Source organism: Canis lupus, chromosome 20 (genome assembly GCF_011100685.1).
Source record: "Canis lupus familiaris isolate Mischka breed German Shepherd chromosome 20, alternate assembly UU_Cfam_GSD_1.0, whole genome shotgun sequence".
Lineage (NCBI taxonomy): Eukaryota > Metazoa > Chordata > Mammalia > Carnivora > Canidae > Canis > Canis lupus.
The window spans coordinates 50,265,174-50,284,315 of record NC_049241.1 but is presented as its reverse complement, the minus strand read 5'-3'; the positions used below and the strand labels follow the sequence as shown (position 1 = coordinate 50,284,315).

General features: G+C 58.7%; 1 protein-coding gene across 1 annotated transcript; it reads right to left on the bottom strand.

Moving 5' to 3' along the window:
- Positions 1-2,498: 2,498 nt before the first annotated feature.
- On the bottom strand, positions 2,499-18,845 carry ZNF653 (zinc finger protein 653). Its single transcript, XM_038567195.1, has 9 exons — positions 18,547-18,845; positions 12,212-12,255; positions 9,873-10,088; positions 5,459-6,076; positions 5,119-5,299; positions 4,906-5,017; positions 3,752-3,866; positions 3,089-3,188; positions 2,499-2,919 (listed from the first exon to the last, which is right to left on the bottom strand). Exons 1-9 carry the CDS (start codon positions 18,843-18,845, stop codon positions 2,742-2,744), a joined length of 1,863 nt encoding a protein of 620 aa, XP_038423123.1. The 3' UTR covers positions 2,499-2,741.
- Between the last annotated feature and the right edge of the window lie 297 nt (positions 18,846-19,142).

Sequence of the window (19,142 nt, the reverse complement as noted above, 5' to 3'; positions counted from 1 at the left end):
CCTCCCACCCTCCAGCCCGCGCTGCGCGCTCCGCGCTCTGGGCCGCGCCGCCGCCGCCCCCAGCCCTTTATAGGAGCAGCTGCCAGAGCCGGCGTCGCTTATTGGCTGCGGCAGTTGAGCCCCTCCTCCTCGCGGCGCCCGACGGCGCGGCAGGTGGAAGCGAGCGCGCGCTGGCTCGGACTCGGCACCCCCAGAAAGCACGCCCTGGGGGCCCGGGTTGCCAGATTCAGGCCCTTTTGCCCCTGTGGGCCCTGCTTCCTGCACTGCCGCCCCTTCTCGGGCGGGCTTTCTGCCGGAAAGACAGGGACGGCTCCCTCCTGTGTCCAACACCCTGAGCGGTTGGAGCGAGGAGAGCGAGGAGATACCGGTGGCCCGATTGTAAGAACTTCCGGAGTTGCTGTCCACCAAGAAGACTGGAAAGGGTCGAGGAACCAAGATTTCTATGAGCAGAGGCCAGGTCCCCAGATTTGGGGGCAGCAGGTGTAGCCTCCCAATGGAGAAAGGTGGGGATAGCAGGGGCTCTCATCTGCCTGCAAAAGGACCTGGGACCCTGCGGCTTTTGAGTGAGTTAGGTTCAAAAGATTGGCTCGAAAGGTGGGGACTGGCACCCTATAGTGCAAGGGCATTCGGCACTTCTCCAAAGGGGGTAAAGAAGTTTGGGGTTTAGGATTCCAGGCAAAACCCACTGGCGCCCTGAGGTTCCGGGAAAGCACCGGTTCTTCTCAGGCCCCATAAATTTTGGGTGGGCGGATCTGTTGTATAAACGTCCTGGCTTTCCGGGCTCGTGATTGGCCTGCCTGTGGAGTCGTACTTCTTCTCAGCTAGGGGGAACCTGGCTTCTCTCTTAGGAGGTAGCGGTTGGCGCAGCCTCCTTTGGTGCGCCGGCTCAAGGGCACGTTTACGTCGTCGGGACGGCTGTCAGGCGGGAGGAAGCGTTCTTACTAGGGCAGGGTCGCCTTCGACTGAGACTTCAGCACCACAGACAGCGGCCCGACGGTCTGGCCGAGGACTCTGCGGGCTCGGTAGCACGGGACCCCTTATCTGGGAGTCGCAGCCTCCACCCTATCCTCGTCCCTGCACGCCCTTTTAGGTTCCAGACTGTAGCGAGAATGCCATCAAACCCAGCGAGGAGAGCCTAATTGGACCAATCAGGGACTGCCCTCGAGAGAACCAATTGAGGGAGGATGCCCTCGAGATTGAGCCAATGAGAGAGCGCGCAGCAGAGAGCACTGACACGCCAAAGGAGAAAACAGGCCAATCACAGTGGCCCGCGCAATCTGGGCGGTGGCGTTGCAGGTCCCCGGGTGGCCCCTCTTGGTTCTGCCCGGGCGACCTGGCTGTCGAACCTAGAGACCCCGAGCGATGACTTGTTCCCCACCCGGTGTTCCTCCCGGATTGCAAATTGTGCCTGTGCCGGGAGGGGCGCTCCTCCGGGGCGCGCAGACCCGACTGCGGTTTCCATGGAAACTGCTGGCTCTGGATGTGCGGGGATAGCGAAGGGGACTCAGCCCTGGGGGACTTAGGGAGCTCGCGTGGGTGGCCCCAGCGGCCGGACTTGCTCATCCTCGCCGACACTCCCGTCCCTGCTTTGGATAACCCCTGGTCCAAAGTGTAAAATAAAGCCTAGCTGCGGCCCCGCCCCCACGAGCTGGTGAGGAGCCAAGGGGCCAATCTGCGCGTGGCGCCACAGGGCTCCCTCGGGCACGTGCCCGAGCTCGCGGCTGCGGTCCCCCGGGTCACGTGGCTGCGGCCACCAGGGCCCACGCAGCTTGCGCGCCACCTGGCGGCCGCCGGCCTCGTATCGCTCCCCGCCTCTCTTGCGGGCGGCCAGCAGGAGGCGGCGGCGACCTCAGCATCCTCCTCCGGGAAATGGGGCCAGGGCAGCCGCCCCGTCGCTGCCAACTCCCTCCTCCCCCACCTCGGCTTCCTGTTCCAGGAACACGCCGAGCCGTTCTACCTCGGGGTTTTGGCACTGGCTGTTCCTTCGGCCTGGGATTTGCCTCCTCCAGCTTTCTTCAGGGACGGAACCTCCTTGTCATTCTGGTCTATGCTCAAATGCCACCATTTCAAAGAGGACCTCCCTGACCACCGATTTAAACAGCCAGAAACTAACACATCACTCTATTTCCTGCACAGCACTTGTCACGGCTGTAGAGGTCTTCCTCGGGGGTCTACTGAACATCTCCCCAACTGGTCCCTGAGCTCTCTGAGGGTGGAGAATGTATGTTCCGTGAAGGACCTAGGAGTGGGCATCAGGATCCTGAGTCTTGGGAGATGTCCAGTGGCCTCCCGGGCTCCCAACCTCCTGCTCCTGGGCCTGTGACAGTGTTCAGAGCTACCAGGCCCGGATAGCTGAAGCATAGCAGAGGCTGTCAGGAAAGGGCATTGTTCACAGGTAGGGGCATCATCGCCTGTCTCGGCCTTCTCAGGAAGGGACCAGGATGGAGACAAAGAGGGGCCCGGCCCCCCAAATCATCCAGGCCTAGGGGAAGGGCGTCTCCTTTCTCGCTCTTTAATCTCATTCTGCTCTCTTGACACAGTTCTAGCAGCCCCAGGCGCCACCTCCAGAAATAGGGCGGGGTTGGGGGGGACCAGCCCCGGGGGCCCAGCCCTGGGGCTGGGCAGGGGCGCCTCCTTCCGGCCCGCGGTCCGGGAGGCCCCCGCGGCTGTCCGGGCCCCGGCCAGCCCGGGCGTGGTGTCCGAGCGGACGAATAAATAGGGGTGGTCAGTGGTTGGATGGGTCAGGCTGGCTTGTGGTCCGGGTGGCTTTTGAGCGTGTGGAACTTGACGCTGTCCAGCTTCTCGAAGCGCTTCCCGCAGCGCTCGCACGTGAAGTTGTACTGCACCTCGGCCGTGTGCTTCTTCATGTGCCAGTTGAGCGACGCGCGCTGTCGGCACTGGTAGCCACAGATCTCGCACCTGCCGGGAGCCGGCGGGCGACACCGGGGGCGGGGTCAGCCTGGGGTGGGGCCGCATTGGGGGCGGGGCCCAAGCTCCGAGGACCCGACGCACCCCAGAGCCCGAGGGGTGGACCGGCCCTCTGCCCGCCCAGGCCCAGACCCCCTCCCTGTCACCCCCCGTCACTCACTGCAGGGGCGTCTCGCCGGTGTGCGTGCGCCGGTGTACCTCCAGGTGGTTCTTCCTCTTGAAGGACTTGCCGCAGGTTTCGCAGGTGAATTCACGGACACCTGGGGGAGATGCGGGGCTGAGCACGCCGCCGTCGGGGGCGGAGGCTGCGGGACGTCGCCGCGGCGCGGCCGAACCCGGGTGTCCCCGGCGGTCTCCCGAACCTCTGGACGCAGGCAGCCCCGGGAGCCCTGGAAGCCTCGACTCTGATAACGAGGGCGGTTAATACCGACGGCCCCATGTGGGGCTCAGAGGCTGTCCAGGAGGGCGTCGGGGCGGAGCTGGAATGGGAGCTCGGCTCCATGGGAGGCACGCAGAGCAAGCCGTCAAGCCAAAGTGGGTCTGAATATGACCCCAATGTATGAACCTCGGGGCGATTTCATGTAAAAATTCAAAGTTCCCGCCTCTTGAAAAATCTGAAGCCGTCCCCTCCCGCTGGACGCAGGCAGCACAGCTACCCACTGAGTCAGCCGCCCATGCCCTGGGTGGCACTCCCAAGCGGGCGGGGGTCAGTCCTAAGCCTGGGGACCCAGTGCTCGCTGGGGTTTCAGCCAGCCTGCTCCGGCCCTAGATCCGACGCCCATGGCCCTACGCCCTGTGCTGCCAGCCCCGTCCTGGGCCTGACCTGAATGGATGATCATGTGCCGCCGCAGGTGGTTGGATAAATAGAACTTCTTGCCGCAGCCAGGGTGTGGACACACTTTGGTCTTCCCCTTCCGATGCACAAGATTGACGTGGTTCTGTAGGCAAGAGGGGCAGGAGTGGGGCTGTGGGTGCTTGGGCCCACCTCCAGGACTCTCCAGTGTGGGGACAGAGAAGGGTAGCTGGGAAGCAGGCTGGGGGCAGCCTCTCTGGAGGAGGGAAGAGGGGCCCTTGCCCTTGGGAGGGACTCCCAGTTCTCAGCAAGGGCCCAGGGGCACTGCAGTTTCGGTGTGCACCTACTATAGCCAGGGCCTGGGCCTTGTCATAACCATGTGGTGGGGCCCTGCTATTTGCCCAGCTTATGGATGGGGGAGGAGGCTCTAGAGGGTTAGGTTGTGGCCCATGTCCTACAGGTGGGCAGGGGCAGGCCCTGGATTCCAGGGCCGGGAGTCCCACAGCAGGCTTTGCCACAGAGCTACACTGTTCCCAATGTCTGGAACAGGCACCCCCTGTCAGTCATTCCTTTGCTCTTTTATTCTTTAACTCACCAGCAAACCCATAGCTTCAGCGCCCAGCACTAGGCCTGGTACCCTGTAGGTGCTCAACACGTGCTTAATGAAAATGAAACTCAGCATATTCAAAGGCCTACTGGTGCCGTCTCCCACCACAAGTGGGAATGTGACGGGAGCCTGTCTGCCCTTGGGGCATCCGTCCAGGCTCCAGAGGACAAACTATAGGTATGTCCTGGTGGTGCAGTGACCTGGGGCTCGCCAGCCCCACCAGCTCTGGGGGACTAGGGTGGGCTTCCTGGTGGAGGGGGCCTCCTGAGCTGAGCCTGGAGACGAGGCATCCGGAGCCAAGAAGGTGGCCTCGGCCAAAGCAGGATGAGTTCAGGCCAGTTGAGAAGGCAAGTGTACCGGAGAGCCGGAAGGGGAAGTGGTGAGGTGATGCCTGGTGCCCTGTGGCCGAGGCAGGGTCAGTGAGAAGCTATTGAGAAGTGGGCATGTGGGAGGCAAGCCAGTGGCACCTGGGAGGACCAAGTGGGGTGCTCCGTGAGCCACACTGCCCAGATGCCAGCACACAGGCAGCGGAAAACAGAAGCAGGCCCTGCTCAGCCTGCTTGGGTGGTGGCCTCACCTGGAAACTGCTGAGGGCCACGTACACCTGGCTGCAGCCCTCGTAGGGGCAGTGGAACATCTCTAGCAGGCCATCGGCGTCCATCACCCGAGTCCGCTTGCTCCGCCGCCTCCTGGAGGGGAAGGGGCCCATGGCATCAGGGCTCTCCCACCAGGCAGGTTATGTGCCCATGTGGCGCTCCTCGTCCCAGCCCCCAGCTGCCCAGGCACCCACTTCTCCGGCTCCTTAGGGATCTCGTAGATGATGGCTGACATGTCACTGCCGTCCAGCTCCTCCCCATCCACCTCTGCTTCAGGCTCTGCGCTCTCAGGCACTGTCGCTGCCAGCTCTGCAAGCTCTGGGGCCACGGGCTCCTCCTTCTCTTCCTTCTTAAGCATGTACAGGTCCTCCTTCTCTACGGGGGTGGACACAGGGCGGGTGTCCGTGGGGGGACTTGTGGGGTCGAGGAACTGGGTCCAGGGCCATCCCTCCGCTCTCCCTCCTCCTCCCAGGCCCCAACCCTTCCCCTGCCAGAAATTACGGCAGCCCCCCTGGACCAGCGTGGCCCCCAGACCTTTCTTGGTCTCGATGCCTGCCATGGCGGCAGGGTCCATGGTGCTGGGCTGGCTGCCCTCGGGCTCCGTCTGGGTGTAGGCTGCTACACCCTCCATCATGGCACAGGGCACCTCATCACCCAGGCCCCCGGCAGGGGCACTGCTGCCAGCTGCCACGTTGAGGTGGATGCCCTCAGCTGTGAGGGCATCGTAGCCAGGGCCTGCGATGATGATCACCTGTGAGCCAGGGACCATGCCTGGCATGGGACAGCTGGCTACCACCTCGCCCAGAGCCTCCTGGGGCATGTTCTCAAAGAGGGTGCCGGGGCCCGGGCCCACTTGCACAGGCACTGGCACGCACACCACTGTCTCCAGGGCTTCAGGCCCGCTGCCTGCAGGGTTGGGGCACAGCGGGGTGCCCTGCTCAGCCAGGCTCTCCACATGGTGGACATCGAAGGGGATGTGCATGCCCTCCTGAGTGATGAGCCCGCTGCTGCCTGCCGGGCTGGTGGGGGTAACTGCCGCCGCTGCTGCTGCCGCTGCCACCTTGGCCGGCTGGCCCTCGGGGGGCTCCTCGGAGTCAGAGCCGGAGCCAGAGCTGGAAGAGTCAGAGCTGCCGGCCGCCAGGCCATTGCCCACTGTGATGACAAAGAGAAGGGGACAGTCACAAGAGCAACAGTGGTGGCAACAGTATCACTAAGGGCTGGGCATGGTAACCCCCTCAGTACCACAAACACTGGTCATTTCTCAGCCTTCCTTGTCCCCTGACCACCCTGCTCCTCAGAGATACTCTCTTCTCTCAGCCTCCAGACCTGAATTCTGGTTTTCTGGCCCCTCCCTGGTGGCTCTTTCTTAGCCTCGCTGGTTCTTACAGGTCTGGAAGGTTCTAGTCAGGGCTCTTCACAGTGCTCCACCCACCCCAGGGTCTCAGCCAGCATGATGGTGTTAAATGCTGCCCTCATTCTTGACACCAGCTAGGTGTCCGACAATTTAATTCGGATCTGACACTCTCTATCTGGAGGGAGTGTCAGATGCCACGGATTAGGGGCTCAGGTCCCACAAGACTGCCTGCCCCTGCTTCAGACACCCAGTCATACAACCCAGGCCACTGGGACACACTGGCTGAGTGATAGACTTTGGCTCAGGTTGTGATTCCGGGGTCCTGGGATCGAGTCCCACATCAGGCTCCTCACAGGGAGCCTGCTTCTCCCCCTGCCTATGTCTCTGCCTCTCTCTGTGTGTCTCTCATAAATAAATAAAATCTTAAAAAAAAAAAAAAAAGACCCAGGCCATTGTAATTCTGGCTATAAATTGTGGGTTTCTACAACACCCTCTTCAGGTTGGCTAATTTACTAGGATGGACTCACAGAACTCGGGAAAGTGCTTTACTTATGGCTAGTTTTATCACAAAAGATGCCACTCAGCAATAGTCAGATGGAAGAGAGGCACAGGGCAAGGTGTGGGGGCTGGGGCAGGAGTTGTCATGCCCTCTCCAGACGCGCCACCCTCCTAGCACCCCGAGGTGTTCACCAACCCACAAGCTCCCTGGACCTTGTTGTTCAAGAGTTTTTATAACCCAGTCTCCAGCCCATCTGCTCCCCGGGGGTCAGGGGTGGGGCTGAGATTCCCCAGTTCCAGTCATGTGTCTGGTCTTTCTGGTGACCAGCCCCCCTCCTAAAGCTATCTCGGGGACCCTGCCTGAGTCACCACATTAGCATCGCCTCAGGTGTGTTCCTTATGAGAGGGGTTCATTATGGACAATGAAAAACATTTCCATCACGTGGGAGACTCCAAGGGTTTTAGGAGCTCTGAGCCAGGAACCTTGGACAAAGATGGAATACTGATCTTTATCATACTGCCACCACCCATCATCTGATGCCTCCCTGTGGACAGTCCCTGCCTGGATGCCATGTGGGGCTGGGGACTCTAACATCCCACTGCCTCCTCTGCTGCCCTCAGGGAGGGGGTCTCATAGGCACCTCAGAGTCTGCTTAGCAATTCTGGGTTCTGAATCTTCTCTTAGAAAAAGCCCACACCCTTCCCAGACATCCCCATCTCAGGGGATGATGGCGGCTCTGTCCTTGCAGTTGCTCAGGCTTTCAAAGCCTAGGGCTGCCCCTAACTTCTCTTTCTCTCACATCCCCTTCAGTCTGTCAGCAAACCCGTTGGCAGTACGCCCATGTATTTAGGTTCCTGCCTCAGGGTCTTTGCATTTGCTGTTTGCTCTGCCTGAACACTCTTCTCTCAGACACCTGCAGGGGCTCCCTCCCTCACCTCCATCGGACCCTTTCCTAAAATGGTATTTATTCAGGCAGGACCACCTTGTCTCAAATAGAAATCTTTTCTCTCCTTTATTTCCCCCCCAAATACCATCTTCCACTGTACTCTAGATTTTAATTTTTCATCTTGTTTGCTCTCTGCTTTCCCTCTGGATCATAAGCTCTGCAAGGATGGGGGGCCCTGCGTACAGGCACAGGCACACAGTTGTAAAAATGAATGTATCTCAGACCCGACGTTGTGATGCAGGTCAAGACCGCCAACATTTCACCCAGATGTTTTGTGCTAAAGCCTGCACATGGGGAGAAAACAGGGTGACGGGAAAATCAAGAAATGACCCTCCAGTGACACACTTGTGACAGAATCGGGGCACATTGTCTGGGGATCATGTGTCCTACACTCCCAGAAGGCCACATGATGCACACAGCCTCCAGAGCCAGGATCTTGGTGTCCATCCCTTCAGCTGTGTGCATGTGGGGGCCTGATGTGACCTCTCTGGGCCTGGGGATAACTTGGCACCTCCTCCCAGGGGTGTTTCGGGTAATGAGTAAATATAAGGGCCTAGGACAGTACCAGGCTCCGAGGAAGCACCCTGTCAGTGTTTCTATTATTATTCTCATCACAATGCCCCAACCCTGACTCAGCCCTGGGATGGCAGCAGGGGTGGGGTAGGGGGATCGGCCTTTCCTTGTAACATCCTGTAATCTGCAGGGTGGGTTGAGCCCCCTGGCTCCACCTTGAAGCAGCCGGCAGTCACCTAGTGAGTTTGGGGCATGGCCAGGGTGTGCGCCTGCATCCCCAACTGTAGTGTCTAGATGTGAAGGCCAGACAGCACTTCCTGCTTGTTGATCATAACATTAACCACAGAAATGGCTGCACAACCCCTGGCCTCTCACAGGCTCCGCCAGAGTGAGAAGCAGCAAGGCCACCCCAGGCAGAGAGCTAAGGGTGCTGCTGAGGGCACAGGGCTGGGACAGGGACACAGTCCCTCCCCCCTACCCCCCACCCCTGCTCCGCCCAGCATTCACTCCCGAGAGCCACATGGGGCAGCCAGTGGTGTCAACTTTGGGTGGCGGCGCAATGCAAGGGGGCTCCTCCACGTGCCTTCCCCGTTCCAGCAGACCCATCACCAGAGGGGTCAGCCACCTTAGTCCCAGGCCTTGGTTTCCTCGACTGCCAAGTGGGGCTAACGAAGAGTTGTAGGGAGCACTCAGGGTAGTTTGGGGTGGGACCAGAGTGAGGAGAGAACGGCCAGCTGAGGGGTTGGCCAGCCGCAGGTTGGGGTCTGGCTGACTCACACGGGGCAGCCGTTGGCCAGGGGGCCCACCTGGAACACCTCTCGCCCACGGTTTCCCCTCAGCCAGCTGGGACGCCACCTGCTCTGAGATTCCTGCCAGCACGGGCTCAGCCCTGGCGACTGACCTCACCCTCAGCCCTGGCAGGGCACCTGGCAGTAGGCCCCATGCTCCTTCTCACAGCTGAGGTTGTGAGGCCGGCCGGCAGGCAGGCAGGCAGGCAGCCCCTTGCCACCCACAGCGTCCCCTCTGCTCCCCCACCGGGGCCACCTGGGCCGATAGAAGAGGGGCAGGGACAGTGTGGGGAGAGACAGATGGGGGGAGACAGGGAGAGGCTGGCAGCAGGGGGAAGGCAGGATACAGAAGGGAGAGGATCAAACAGAAGAGATGAGGGAGAGAGGGAGGGGGGATGAGAGAGAGCTCAAGAGCGGGAGAGTGGGGAGGAAGGAGGAGACCAAGGCAGAGAGGGGAAAAGGATGAAGCTGGGAGAAAGCCCAGCACTGAAAGAGAAAGGGCCAGAGAAAACAGAGGAGGAGGAGGAAGTCAGGAGAGCACCCACCCCTGCCTCCAGCCCGAGCCAGGTTTCCCAAATCCCCCAACCCAGTCCTGCCTGTGCGCGGCCTGGGACATAAGTGGGCCAAGCTCTCCCAGCTTCTCCCAGCTGTCCCTCTGGGAAATGCCACCCCCGCCCCCCCAGCTCCATAAGGACTTGGAAGATTGCAGCCCAGCCTGCTGGGTCTGGACACCACCTCTGAGGCCAGCGCCCGTGCCAGTCTCCTTGCTGTGACAAGCCCCACCACCCCTGAGGACAGGGAGTCCAGGGCGACCCACCCCAGGAGGAGCCCTCACCCCTCAGGCCCACCTTTGTCACTGTCGGGGTCTGAATCACTGAGTGGCTTCAGGGGTGAGTGCAGGTCCTGGAAGTAGCGGTGGCCAGCTTCGCACTGCCACACAGCTGTGGTGTACAGGCCAAAGGTGGGGTCCAGCTCGGCCAGGTGTGGCTCGTATGGGCAGCGGTGCTTGTGGTCCTCGTACCAGATCACCACGTTCTTCAGGCAGTTCACGTTGCGTCGCCTCCCTACACACACGGGGCACAGCCCAGAGTCAGGGGTAGTGCTCGCCCTTGCCCCACCCAGGGCCCCAGAACACCCCTACCCCGGCCTTATGGCTCCTGGGTGGGGGGTGGGGGGTTGAGAACCCTCGTGCACCCTGTCCAGGCCCGGCCTCAGTTTACAAATCAAGAAACAGGCTCTGAGAGGTGAGATACACCCTGGTGATAACACAGACGGGCCTGACTGTCCTCGCTGAATAAGTGAAACCACATCAACTACGGAGCCTGGCACATGCTAGGGGCGCAGTGGTTATTAGGTTCCTGCTAATAAGATCATCTGCACAGCGTCCCTGGCCTGGACCAGATGAGTCCCTCTGCCCCGGTCTCTCTGCTTCCCTGTTTGTCCCACTAGTCTATTCTGCCTGCGGTAGATGGAGGGCACCGCTGCAAACACTTGAGCCAGGCCATGGCCCTCCTCTGCCCAGAATCCACCAGAGCTCCCACCTGGCTGGGGTAAAAGCCAAAAGTACCCTCCCAGATCCACCAGGCCCTTCATGTTCTGCTCCATCACCTCCTGCCCCTTTCCCTGATCACTTCATTCCAGCCTCATGGCCTCCTCCCTGTTCCTGGAATAAGCAGGGTATGATCCTGCCTCAGGGCCTTTACTCAGACTGTGACTTCTTCCAGATGACTGCCTTGCCCTGCCCCCTTCACTCACATCTTCCCCTCAGTCGGCCACCCCCTCCCCACTGTCCTTCTAGCCCACCTGACTTGCTGTCTTTTTTCTAAAGGTAGCACCGAGACACGATCTGTGGTTATCTGTGTCCGTGTTTCTGTCTTTCCTGCTAGAATGCCAGCCCTCCAAGGGCAGGGACACTCATCTCTTGCTCCTCTTGTAGCCCCAGTGCCGACACAGGGCCTGGCACATAGTGGGTGCTCAGTGAATGTTTGCTGGAAGAGTAAATGCTTTGAGGATGTGAGCCCAGTGGAGCCAGGCCGTGGGATCCAAATCCTGACTGCCACTTTGTAGCTGGGTGGCTTCAGGCAAGTGACTTGACTTCTCTGAACCTCAGCTGCCTCTTCTGGGCCAGGGGAGAATAACAGTCCCTGCTCCTTGAGGGTTGCCAGAGAGGAGGGAGTGAAGACATGGACAGGGCATGGAACAAGGCTGGGCACACTCTGAGCGCCCAGGAAATGGAGCCTGTGATATGTCTAATGACGCTGGTCCTGTAGCCAAGGGGGAGGAAACTGTCCTCCTGATCTTCCAGGCTGGGAGATGAGGAGGGCGCCCAGAAGGGTCCTTGGGCCTGAGGATGTTGTCTGGGGCCTCCAGCCCAGTAACAAACATGGGGACAATAGGGACAACCATGGGCGCCATCCCTAGCCGCCCCTCCAGTCTGGCACTCGCCTCCTTATCTCCCTCCTCACCCCTCTGGGACTCGGAGGTCACATTTAGCTTGGCCCTTGCCTCTGACAACTGTGAGCAGGGGTGGGACTCACTGCCACCAGATGGCTGTTCCCGGATCGCTGGCCCTCACCCTGCTGGACAAGGGCCGAGATCCAGGGCGCCAGGGGTCAGAGGTCATGGCCGAGGGGGTGGGAGGGACATGCTCCAGGTCTCCACTTCGACTGCTCACGCCCAGCTCCCCTCAGCCTGGCACATGACATGCTCTTTAGACCCTGACAGAAATTGTTCCCTCTGCCCTGTCCAGTTCTTCCCTGGGTGAGTCCCATGCACCAGGTGAGACCGTGGAGGGATAAGGGGACTGCTCAGGTGACACTGGGTTTGGGGCCTGGCCTTGCCACTCTCCAGCTGTGCAGCGTGGGGTGGTGACTTGGCCTTTTAGGTGTGAGACAGGGGTGGTAGGGGCAGCCACACTGGGCACAGCACAGGTTCTGGACCCCTTCCTGCCCCGCACAGCTGGGTCAGTCCCCTGCCCTGGGCCCCCAGTGCCCCTACTTCCCCGGCACGGCCCTGCTGGGCCTGACCCGTCTTCCGCAGAGGCCATGGGCTCTGTGAGGGCAGGCCTGGGTCTGTCCTGGTCTGCACAGCACTGGCCTCGCAGGCCCTCCACAAATGGTGCCTGAGAATGAGTGAGCCACGTACTCCCAATGCCCCTCCCGTCCCTGCTGGCTGTGGCCCCACTTACTTTTCTTCCGCTTTGGTTTTTTTGGGACCTGCTCCCAAGGCTTCCTGTAAGAGAGAGAGGCAGGGGGAGTGAACACAGGACCTGGCTGATGCTGAGCTAATGACAGCACCCTGCTCCCAGGCCAAACTGGAGCTGCTTTTCTGTTCCCCCGGGGGTCTTTGCTTGACTCTCACCTCCCCTGACACAAGCCCTCGGACCGCAGTTGGTCATCACCACCCTTTTCACCAAGTAGGAAAGTGAGGCTGAGGAGAGAGCCTACCTGCCCAGGGGCCCGTAGCCAGGGACTGGAGAACTCAGAAAAGTACAGAATGATTCCTAGCCCCGGGGCCCCCCGCCCTCTATAACCCTCTCTCCATGAGTGGGGCAGCCTGAGAATATGGTGGGATACCGGTCCCGTGGCTAGGTGACTTGGAATGAAATGAATCAGGGGGGGAGCTTTTTCAAGGTGGGCCTGACCTAATCAGGGGAGCTCTTAAAGGGGCCCTAATGCAGTTGGCCTGGAGGCTGAGGATATGAGAGGCCTGAGGGGCGGGGCCCTGAGAACGGTCTCTGGGAGCTGACAGCAATCCCGGTGGACAGCCTCAAGGCTGCGGGGACCTCAGCTGTCCTGCCCAGGTGGGACCAAATTCTACCAACACCTTTAGGGGGTCTGGAAGCAGCTCTTTCCCTAGGCGAGCCTCAGGATGAAGATGCGGCCAGCTGAAACCCTGATTTCAGCCCTGGGAATCCTGAGCAGAGGATCCAGCTAAAACATGCTAGACTCCTGATCCAGAGAAATGTGAGATAATTTGTGTGGTTTTAAGCCACTAAGTCTGTGGTCATTTGTTACATGGCAATAGGATATTTGTGGAGTCAGCCTCAAAACCTGCGCTGCCCCACCCCAGGCTGGCTGAGAGCCCTGAGGGGATGGCCCTGCTAGGGACCCTGCCCCAGCCCCTAGCTGCCTGTTCTTTTTTTTTTTTTTTTTTTAATTTTATTTACTTATGATAGTCATACAGAGAGAGAGAGAGGCAGAGACATAGGCAGAGGGAGAAGCAGGCTCCATGCACCAGGAGCCCGATGTGGGATTCGATCCCGGGTCTCGAGGATCGCGCCCTGGGCCAAAGGCAGGTGCTAAACCACTGCGCCACCCAGGGATCCCCTAACTGCCTGTTCTATGTGGGCCCCAGCCCATAGCTACCCCTGCAGCCAGCTCAGGCCCCCGTGCCCAGGGCCATCATGCCCACCTGCCTCTGGGCCCTTCCCTGCTTTGGCTGGAGCCCAACACCCGGACTGTGTGCCCCAGTGACCAAGGCCTCAGGGAGCCCAGGGCGAAGCCGGACCCAAACACTGGGGGCTGCCCAAGGCCTCCCACACCTGGATGGCCACTGGAACTGCCAAATGGGATCCTGACCCCTATAAGCCACTTGGCTGTGGCCCAGCACCGGCTCTACACGTGCTGAGGGCAACCTCTCCTGGACTCGCTAGGGGCCTCCCTCTGCCTTCCTGACACCATGCTTCTGGGTCTGCCCACCAGTTCTGGAGGCTTCTTCATTCTTTCTTTTATTTATTTATTTTTAATTAATTTATTTAAATACTCTCTATACCCAGAGTACTGGGTGGCTCAGTTGGGTAGGCATCAGACTCTTGATTTTGGCTCTGGTCTCAGTCATGAGATCAAGCCTTGAGTTGGCAGAGGGCATGAGAGGGAAGAGACTGTGCTCAGTGGGGAGTCTGCTTGAAGTTCTCTCTCCTCTCCCTCTGCCTTTCCCCCTGCTTCCATATGCGTTTGTTTCTGTAAAATATATAAATAAATCTTACGAAAAAAAGAAGTAATCTCCGCACCCAACGTAGGGCTCATTCATGACCCCAAGATGAAGTCGCATGCTCTTCTGACTGAGCCAGCCAGGCACCCCCATCCTTCCTTTCCTATGCTGCAGCAGGAGGCCCTGAGACCCTGGGTGACCATGCCTCAGTTTCCCTATCAGTAGCATGGGATCATAACCATACCTTCCTTGTGGGACTGGCATGAGGTTATGGGCATTGAAAGAAGCTTGGTGCAGCCCCTGGCACAGTAGCCACTTAGCAAGTGGTAGAGATGATCATTCTAATTATCAATGTTATCACAGAGCCTGGCCCTGGAACGCTAGCCTCCCTGCTATGGCCCAGACCATGCTCTCACCACATGTCATCCTGACAGGCAGTCCAAGGTCTCCTGTTAGCTTCACCATCTACCCCACCTGAGCTCTGTCCAGCCTGATAATAATTCTCAGCCCCCAAACCCCACATCTGGTCCCAGGACAGCTCCTCTGGGTTCCTCTGCCCCTCTGCCCTTGTCCAGGTCCCTACCCGCCCTCACTCATCCCAGATGCCTCCATCCCCTCCCATGGCTCTCCCCTCCCCTCCAAGGGGGCAGGCTGGCTGCCCAGATCCTCACCCAAACCCAAGTCCATATGCCCATGGCCACCTCCATGCACTCACAGCCTGGCCAGGACTGGGATGCTGGGAACACCGCTTAGCAGTGGGGACAGGCCTGGGTGCCAGTCAGATCTGAGTTCAAGTCTCCTCTCTGCTATTGACCAGCTGTGTGACCTTAAGCAGGTCTTGTCGCCTTTGAGCCTCAGTGTCTTCATCTGGGAAGTGGAGTTGCTGTGTGTTCTAGCCTGGATTTAAATGCTCTTGAGCCAGGGCTTCCCTACCAACTTCCACCCATTCCTCTGCCTGCCTCTGAGTTGTCTATATGCCTGCTCAGTCTTCCTGTCTCCTCTACCTCCCTTGAGCCCCTGGAGTCAAGCGCTCGGCTCAGCAGTGTTCGGCTCAGCAGTATTTGATGGCAGATCCTTTCCTTGGCCTCCAGGACACTGCCCTGGCGGGTTCTCCACCAGCCTCATGACTGCTGCATCTCCCTCCCCCTGGCTTCTCTAAGCACAGAGCATGAGCCCTGGGCTCAGACCTGTGTGTCTACCTGTGCCCCCTTGGCAACCTCCATCACCATACCATCACTGGCCTGGTGGCCCCCAAATCCAGAACTCCTGCCTGGCCCTCTCCTGACCACATAGCACCACCACCACCACCACTACCCCTGCCCAACATTAGGGGTGTTGAAGACGTCTCAAACGTGAGCTGTCATATTGCTCCCTGACCTGTCTCTTCTCAGTTTTAACAGCACCTGCAACTTTCCGGGTGCTCAGGTCCATACCTGGGGGTGTCTCTCCCATCAGCAAACCCTGTTGGCCCTAATTTCAACCACTCTGTCCACTTCTGCATGGCTGCACCTGGGCCCAGGTCGGCCCTGTCATGTCAGCACTCACCCAGACCAGGGCAGTCACCTCCTTCCTGGTCTGGAGCTCCGGCCCTCCCCTCCCATAGCTTCAGCACAGGCGTCTGTGTGATACTTTTGATTTTCTTGTTAACATTTTAAGATATAAAAAGAAAATTCAAACACATACAAAGTTAGAAGAAGAGTGGACCTCTTTGAGCCCATCACCAGCCTTAAAGACTGCCAACTCTTAGCCAACCTTGTTTCGGGTTTCATCCAATCCTCCGGCCACACACACCCTGGAGGATGCTTCTGTTAAAATATAAGCCAGGTATGGGACCTCTCTGTCAAAAATTCTGTGCTTAAAGAACCCCCCTGCCAAAAAAGAAATCCTATCAGGCCTTACCGCTTCACTGGGAGGAAAAACCAGAGTCCTCCATGCAGTCCACAAGGCCGTGTCACCTTCCTGTCCTCACCTTTTCCCACTCTTCATCCTCTCATTGTGCTCCAGCCACACGGGTCTCCTTGCTGCCCCATGTATGCAACCAGGCTGGGTCCTGCCTCAGGGCCTTTGTGCTTGCCTTTCCTTCTTCCTCAAACACTCTCCCCCCAGATATCTGCATGGCTTTCCCCGGCCTCCTTCAGGTCTTTACCCCAAATGCTATCCTCTCACTGTGGCCCACTCAACACCCTACTTAAACCTCTAGCACATCCTTATGACTCCTTTTTCCCTATTTCACTTTTTTCTTTATGTAGCTCCTATCGATCTCTCACATACTACATAATTTATTATAGGAAATAGTAGTAAATATATGATAATACAGTATACAAGCCTTTGCACAGTGGACAAGTCTCTGTCTTCTGCCCTTTAAAATGGCAGCTCCATAGGGCAGTGATTTTTTTGTTGTTCATTGCTGCATTTTCAGCATAAATACCAGGGCCTGGCACAGAGAAGGTGCTGCAAAGCGTTCCTTAAACAAGTGGACACTGAAGACTCCACTATTGACCGGTTTCCCTTTTTCCACCAGCTGCTAGGATGGCTCTGAGGCAGATTCATGGCCCATCTCCATTCCCATGTCCTCATGTCTTTTGAACTCCTCTGGTCAGGTTTTTAACTCACCATGCAACAAGAGTGCCCTTGTCATGTCCCCTATAAGCCTGTTATGTCCCCTGTGATTTATGCCTCAATCCAGTAGCATCAATCCTGGCCCACTGCATCCCTTTTTTCCCCTTCTCTTTTTTTTCCTTTTAAGATTTTATTTATTTATTTGAGAGAGAGAGCATGAGCAGTGGGGAGAGGCAGAAGGAGAGGGAGAAGCAGACTCCCCGCTGAGCAGGGAGCCCAATGCGATGCAACGTGGGGCTCAATCCCAGGACCTGAGCCAAAGGCAGAAACTTAACCTACTGAGCCACCCAGGTGTCCCTCTTTCCATTTCTGTCTTCTGTTGACCTGAAATCCTTCTGCATACAAGACAGTTACAAATAAATGAAGAGTTGAAATAAGAGACCCCCCCCCATCTCTGGTCATATCCATTTCCCACAGGAGACCCCTCACTCAGGTTAGTTATTTTCTCCACCACCCATATGTCTGGGGCCCTGTTTTTGCCATGCACTGCCTGGGTTGTCTCAGTGTCCTGGCCCCAGTCCTGCAGGACTACACAAACCAAGCTTCTGCAAATACCACTTTCAGCTTAGGGACCTCCAGGGGCTCCCTCTGGCCAGTGGGTCTCAACTCCAGCTGCACATAATGTCTCCCTGGAAGTTTTGCAGAAAAAAAAAACACAAGGTCTGCAATTCTACCCAGATTAACTGGATCAGAAACTCCAATAATGGTGGGTGCCAGGGGGGCTCAGCTGGTCAAGTGTGGGACTCTTCATTTCAGCTCAGCTCATGAGCTCAGGGTTGTGAGATTGAGCTCCATGCTGAGCCAGGTGTGGAGCTTGCTTGAGATTTCTCTCTCCTTCTCACTCTGCTCCTTTCCTCTCTCCCTCCCCATGCTTGTGTGCTCTCTCTTTCTAAGAAAAAGAAAGAAAGAAACTCTAATAATGGAGCACTAGCTTGAGTTTTTTTTTTTTTTTAAATGCTCAGCATTTCCTGCTACATTCTCAGGCATATAAGCCAGCCTGACACCCCAGGGAGGCAGTGGGTGCAATTCAGACAGATCTGGTTGATTCTTGACCCTCAGAATCTCCTCACAGAGAAACATTCCAATGTGTGCAAATAAAAACCAGGGCACAGCAAGGATTCTGTCGCAGCAGAGCTTGTGACAGGGAACAAATATCATCATATCAACGAATACCTGGTGTGCTCACTATGTGCCAACCATGTTCTAAGCCTTTTTGCTGTATTTTAACTCATTTAATCATCACACCAACCTGTTAGGCACGGAGGGAAAAATTCCATCCACACTCCTCACTCTCAAGACTGAGACTCTTGCAAAGGCCTCTGTCCTCTACCTGAGCAGGTAACTTGGGGCTTCCTGGGTCTCCATGGGCTAAGGTGCTCCCCAGGAGCCAAGAGGTTTAAGGGAATGAGATCTGGATTGCGAGGAATCTTCCTATGTCTGGGATGGACGGCTGTGGGAATGGGGCCACACACAGCCCCAGGAGTGCCAGGACCTCATAGGACAGGGCTGGGTGGCCCAGTGTGTCCAGTCACAGCCCCAGGCTACATTCTTGGGTTTTAGAGGATGAGGCATTTGAGATCCCAAGGACCAGCAATTTATAAGGGGCATCAAGGTCTCAGGAGGCGGGGACGCCCCTCCAGGGACTGGGCAGTTAGAATGCTTGGAGGTGGGGCCCGTACTAGGATTGGGCAGCCAGGACTCTAGCGGGCGGGGCCAAGCGCCAGGAGGCGGGTCGAGAGGCTGGGCGCATCCCAGGATTGGGCAGCCGGAAAGACGGGAGGCGGGGCCGCGAGCCAGGCGCGTCCCAGGACCCGCGGTAGGAGACCCAGGCCAACAGCCCGGCCACTGGGCGGGGCTCACAGGTGCCGGGGGCGGGGCCGGGGGCCGAGGGGGCGGGGCCAGGCTCGGCGGGGAATGGGGGCGTCTCCTCCCTCTCTCGCTCCCTCCCTCCCTCGGGCCGGGCCCCCTCACCCGTGGCGGCCGCTACGCTGGCCGCGCTCCAGCGAGATGAGATAGGCTGCGAGCTTGGCGTCGCTCCAGCCGCTGCGGCGCCGCAGGTCCACCCAGGGCCCGTGCGCCTCGCCCAGGTACACACGCCGCACGTCGTACTTCTTCCGGGACTCGAGCCGCCGCCGGGCTCGGTCGGACTCCGTGAGCCGCGGCCGACCCCGCGCCTTGCGGCCCGCCGCGCCCTCCTCGGCCGCCGCCTCCCCGCCTGCGCCCGCCTCAGCCTCCGCCTCCGCCTCGGGCTCCGGCACCCGCTCCGCCATCCCCCCCTCCCTGGTTACCAACCTCCCCCGTTGTTAGGAGCCCGGCCGGAAGTGGCGCGCATCTTCCGCGCCGACGGGAAATTTCTCACGGACTTTCACTGCCCCACGGCGCCAAGAGGAGACCGAGAGCAGAAACTGCGCATGCGCGCAAGCGCTCGCACCAACCCATTCTTCTACTCTTTTTCTCGGTTAAACTTTTTGACTTTGCTGAGACCGAGAGAGGGGCTGAGGTTTGAGGCCTGCCTCGGGAAGAAAGACCTAGATGGACGTGTAGACCCTGGGACGTAGGGGCTCCCC

Excerpts from the sequence above, each read along its gene's own strand:
- ZNF653 (XM_038567195.1), bottom strand. The coding sequence starts at position 18,845 with ATGGCGGAGCGGGTGCCGGAGCCCGAGGCGGAGGCGGAGGCTGAGGCG. Across the intron at positions 10,089-12,211 it reads AAAACCAAAGCGGAAGAAAA|GGAGGCGACGCAACGTGAAC; the intron begins GTAAGTGGGGCC and ends CCGTGTGTGTAG. Across the intron at positions 5,018-5,118 it reads ATCCCTAAGGAGCCGGAGAA|GAGGCGGCGGAGCAAGCGGA; the intron begins GTGGGTGCCTGG and ends CTTCCCCTCCAG.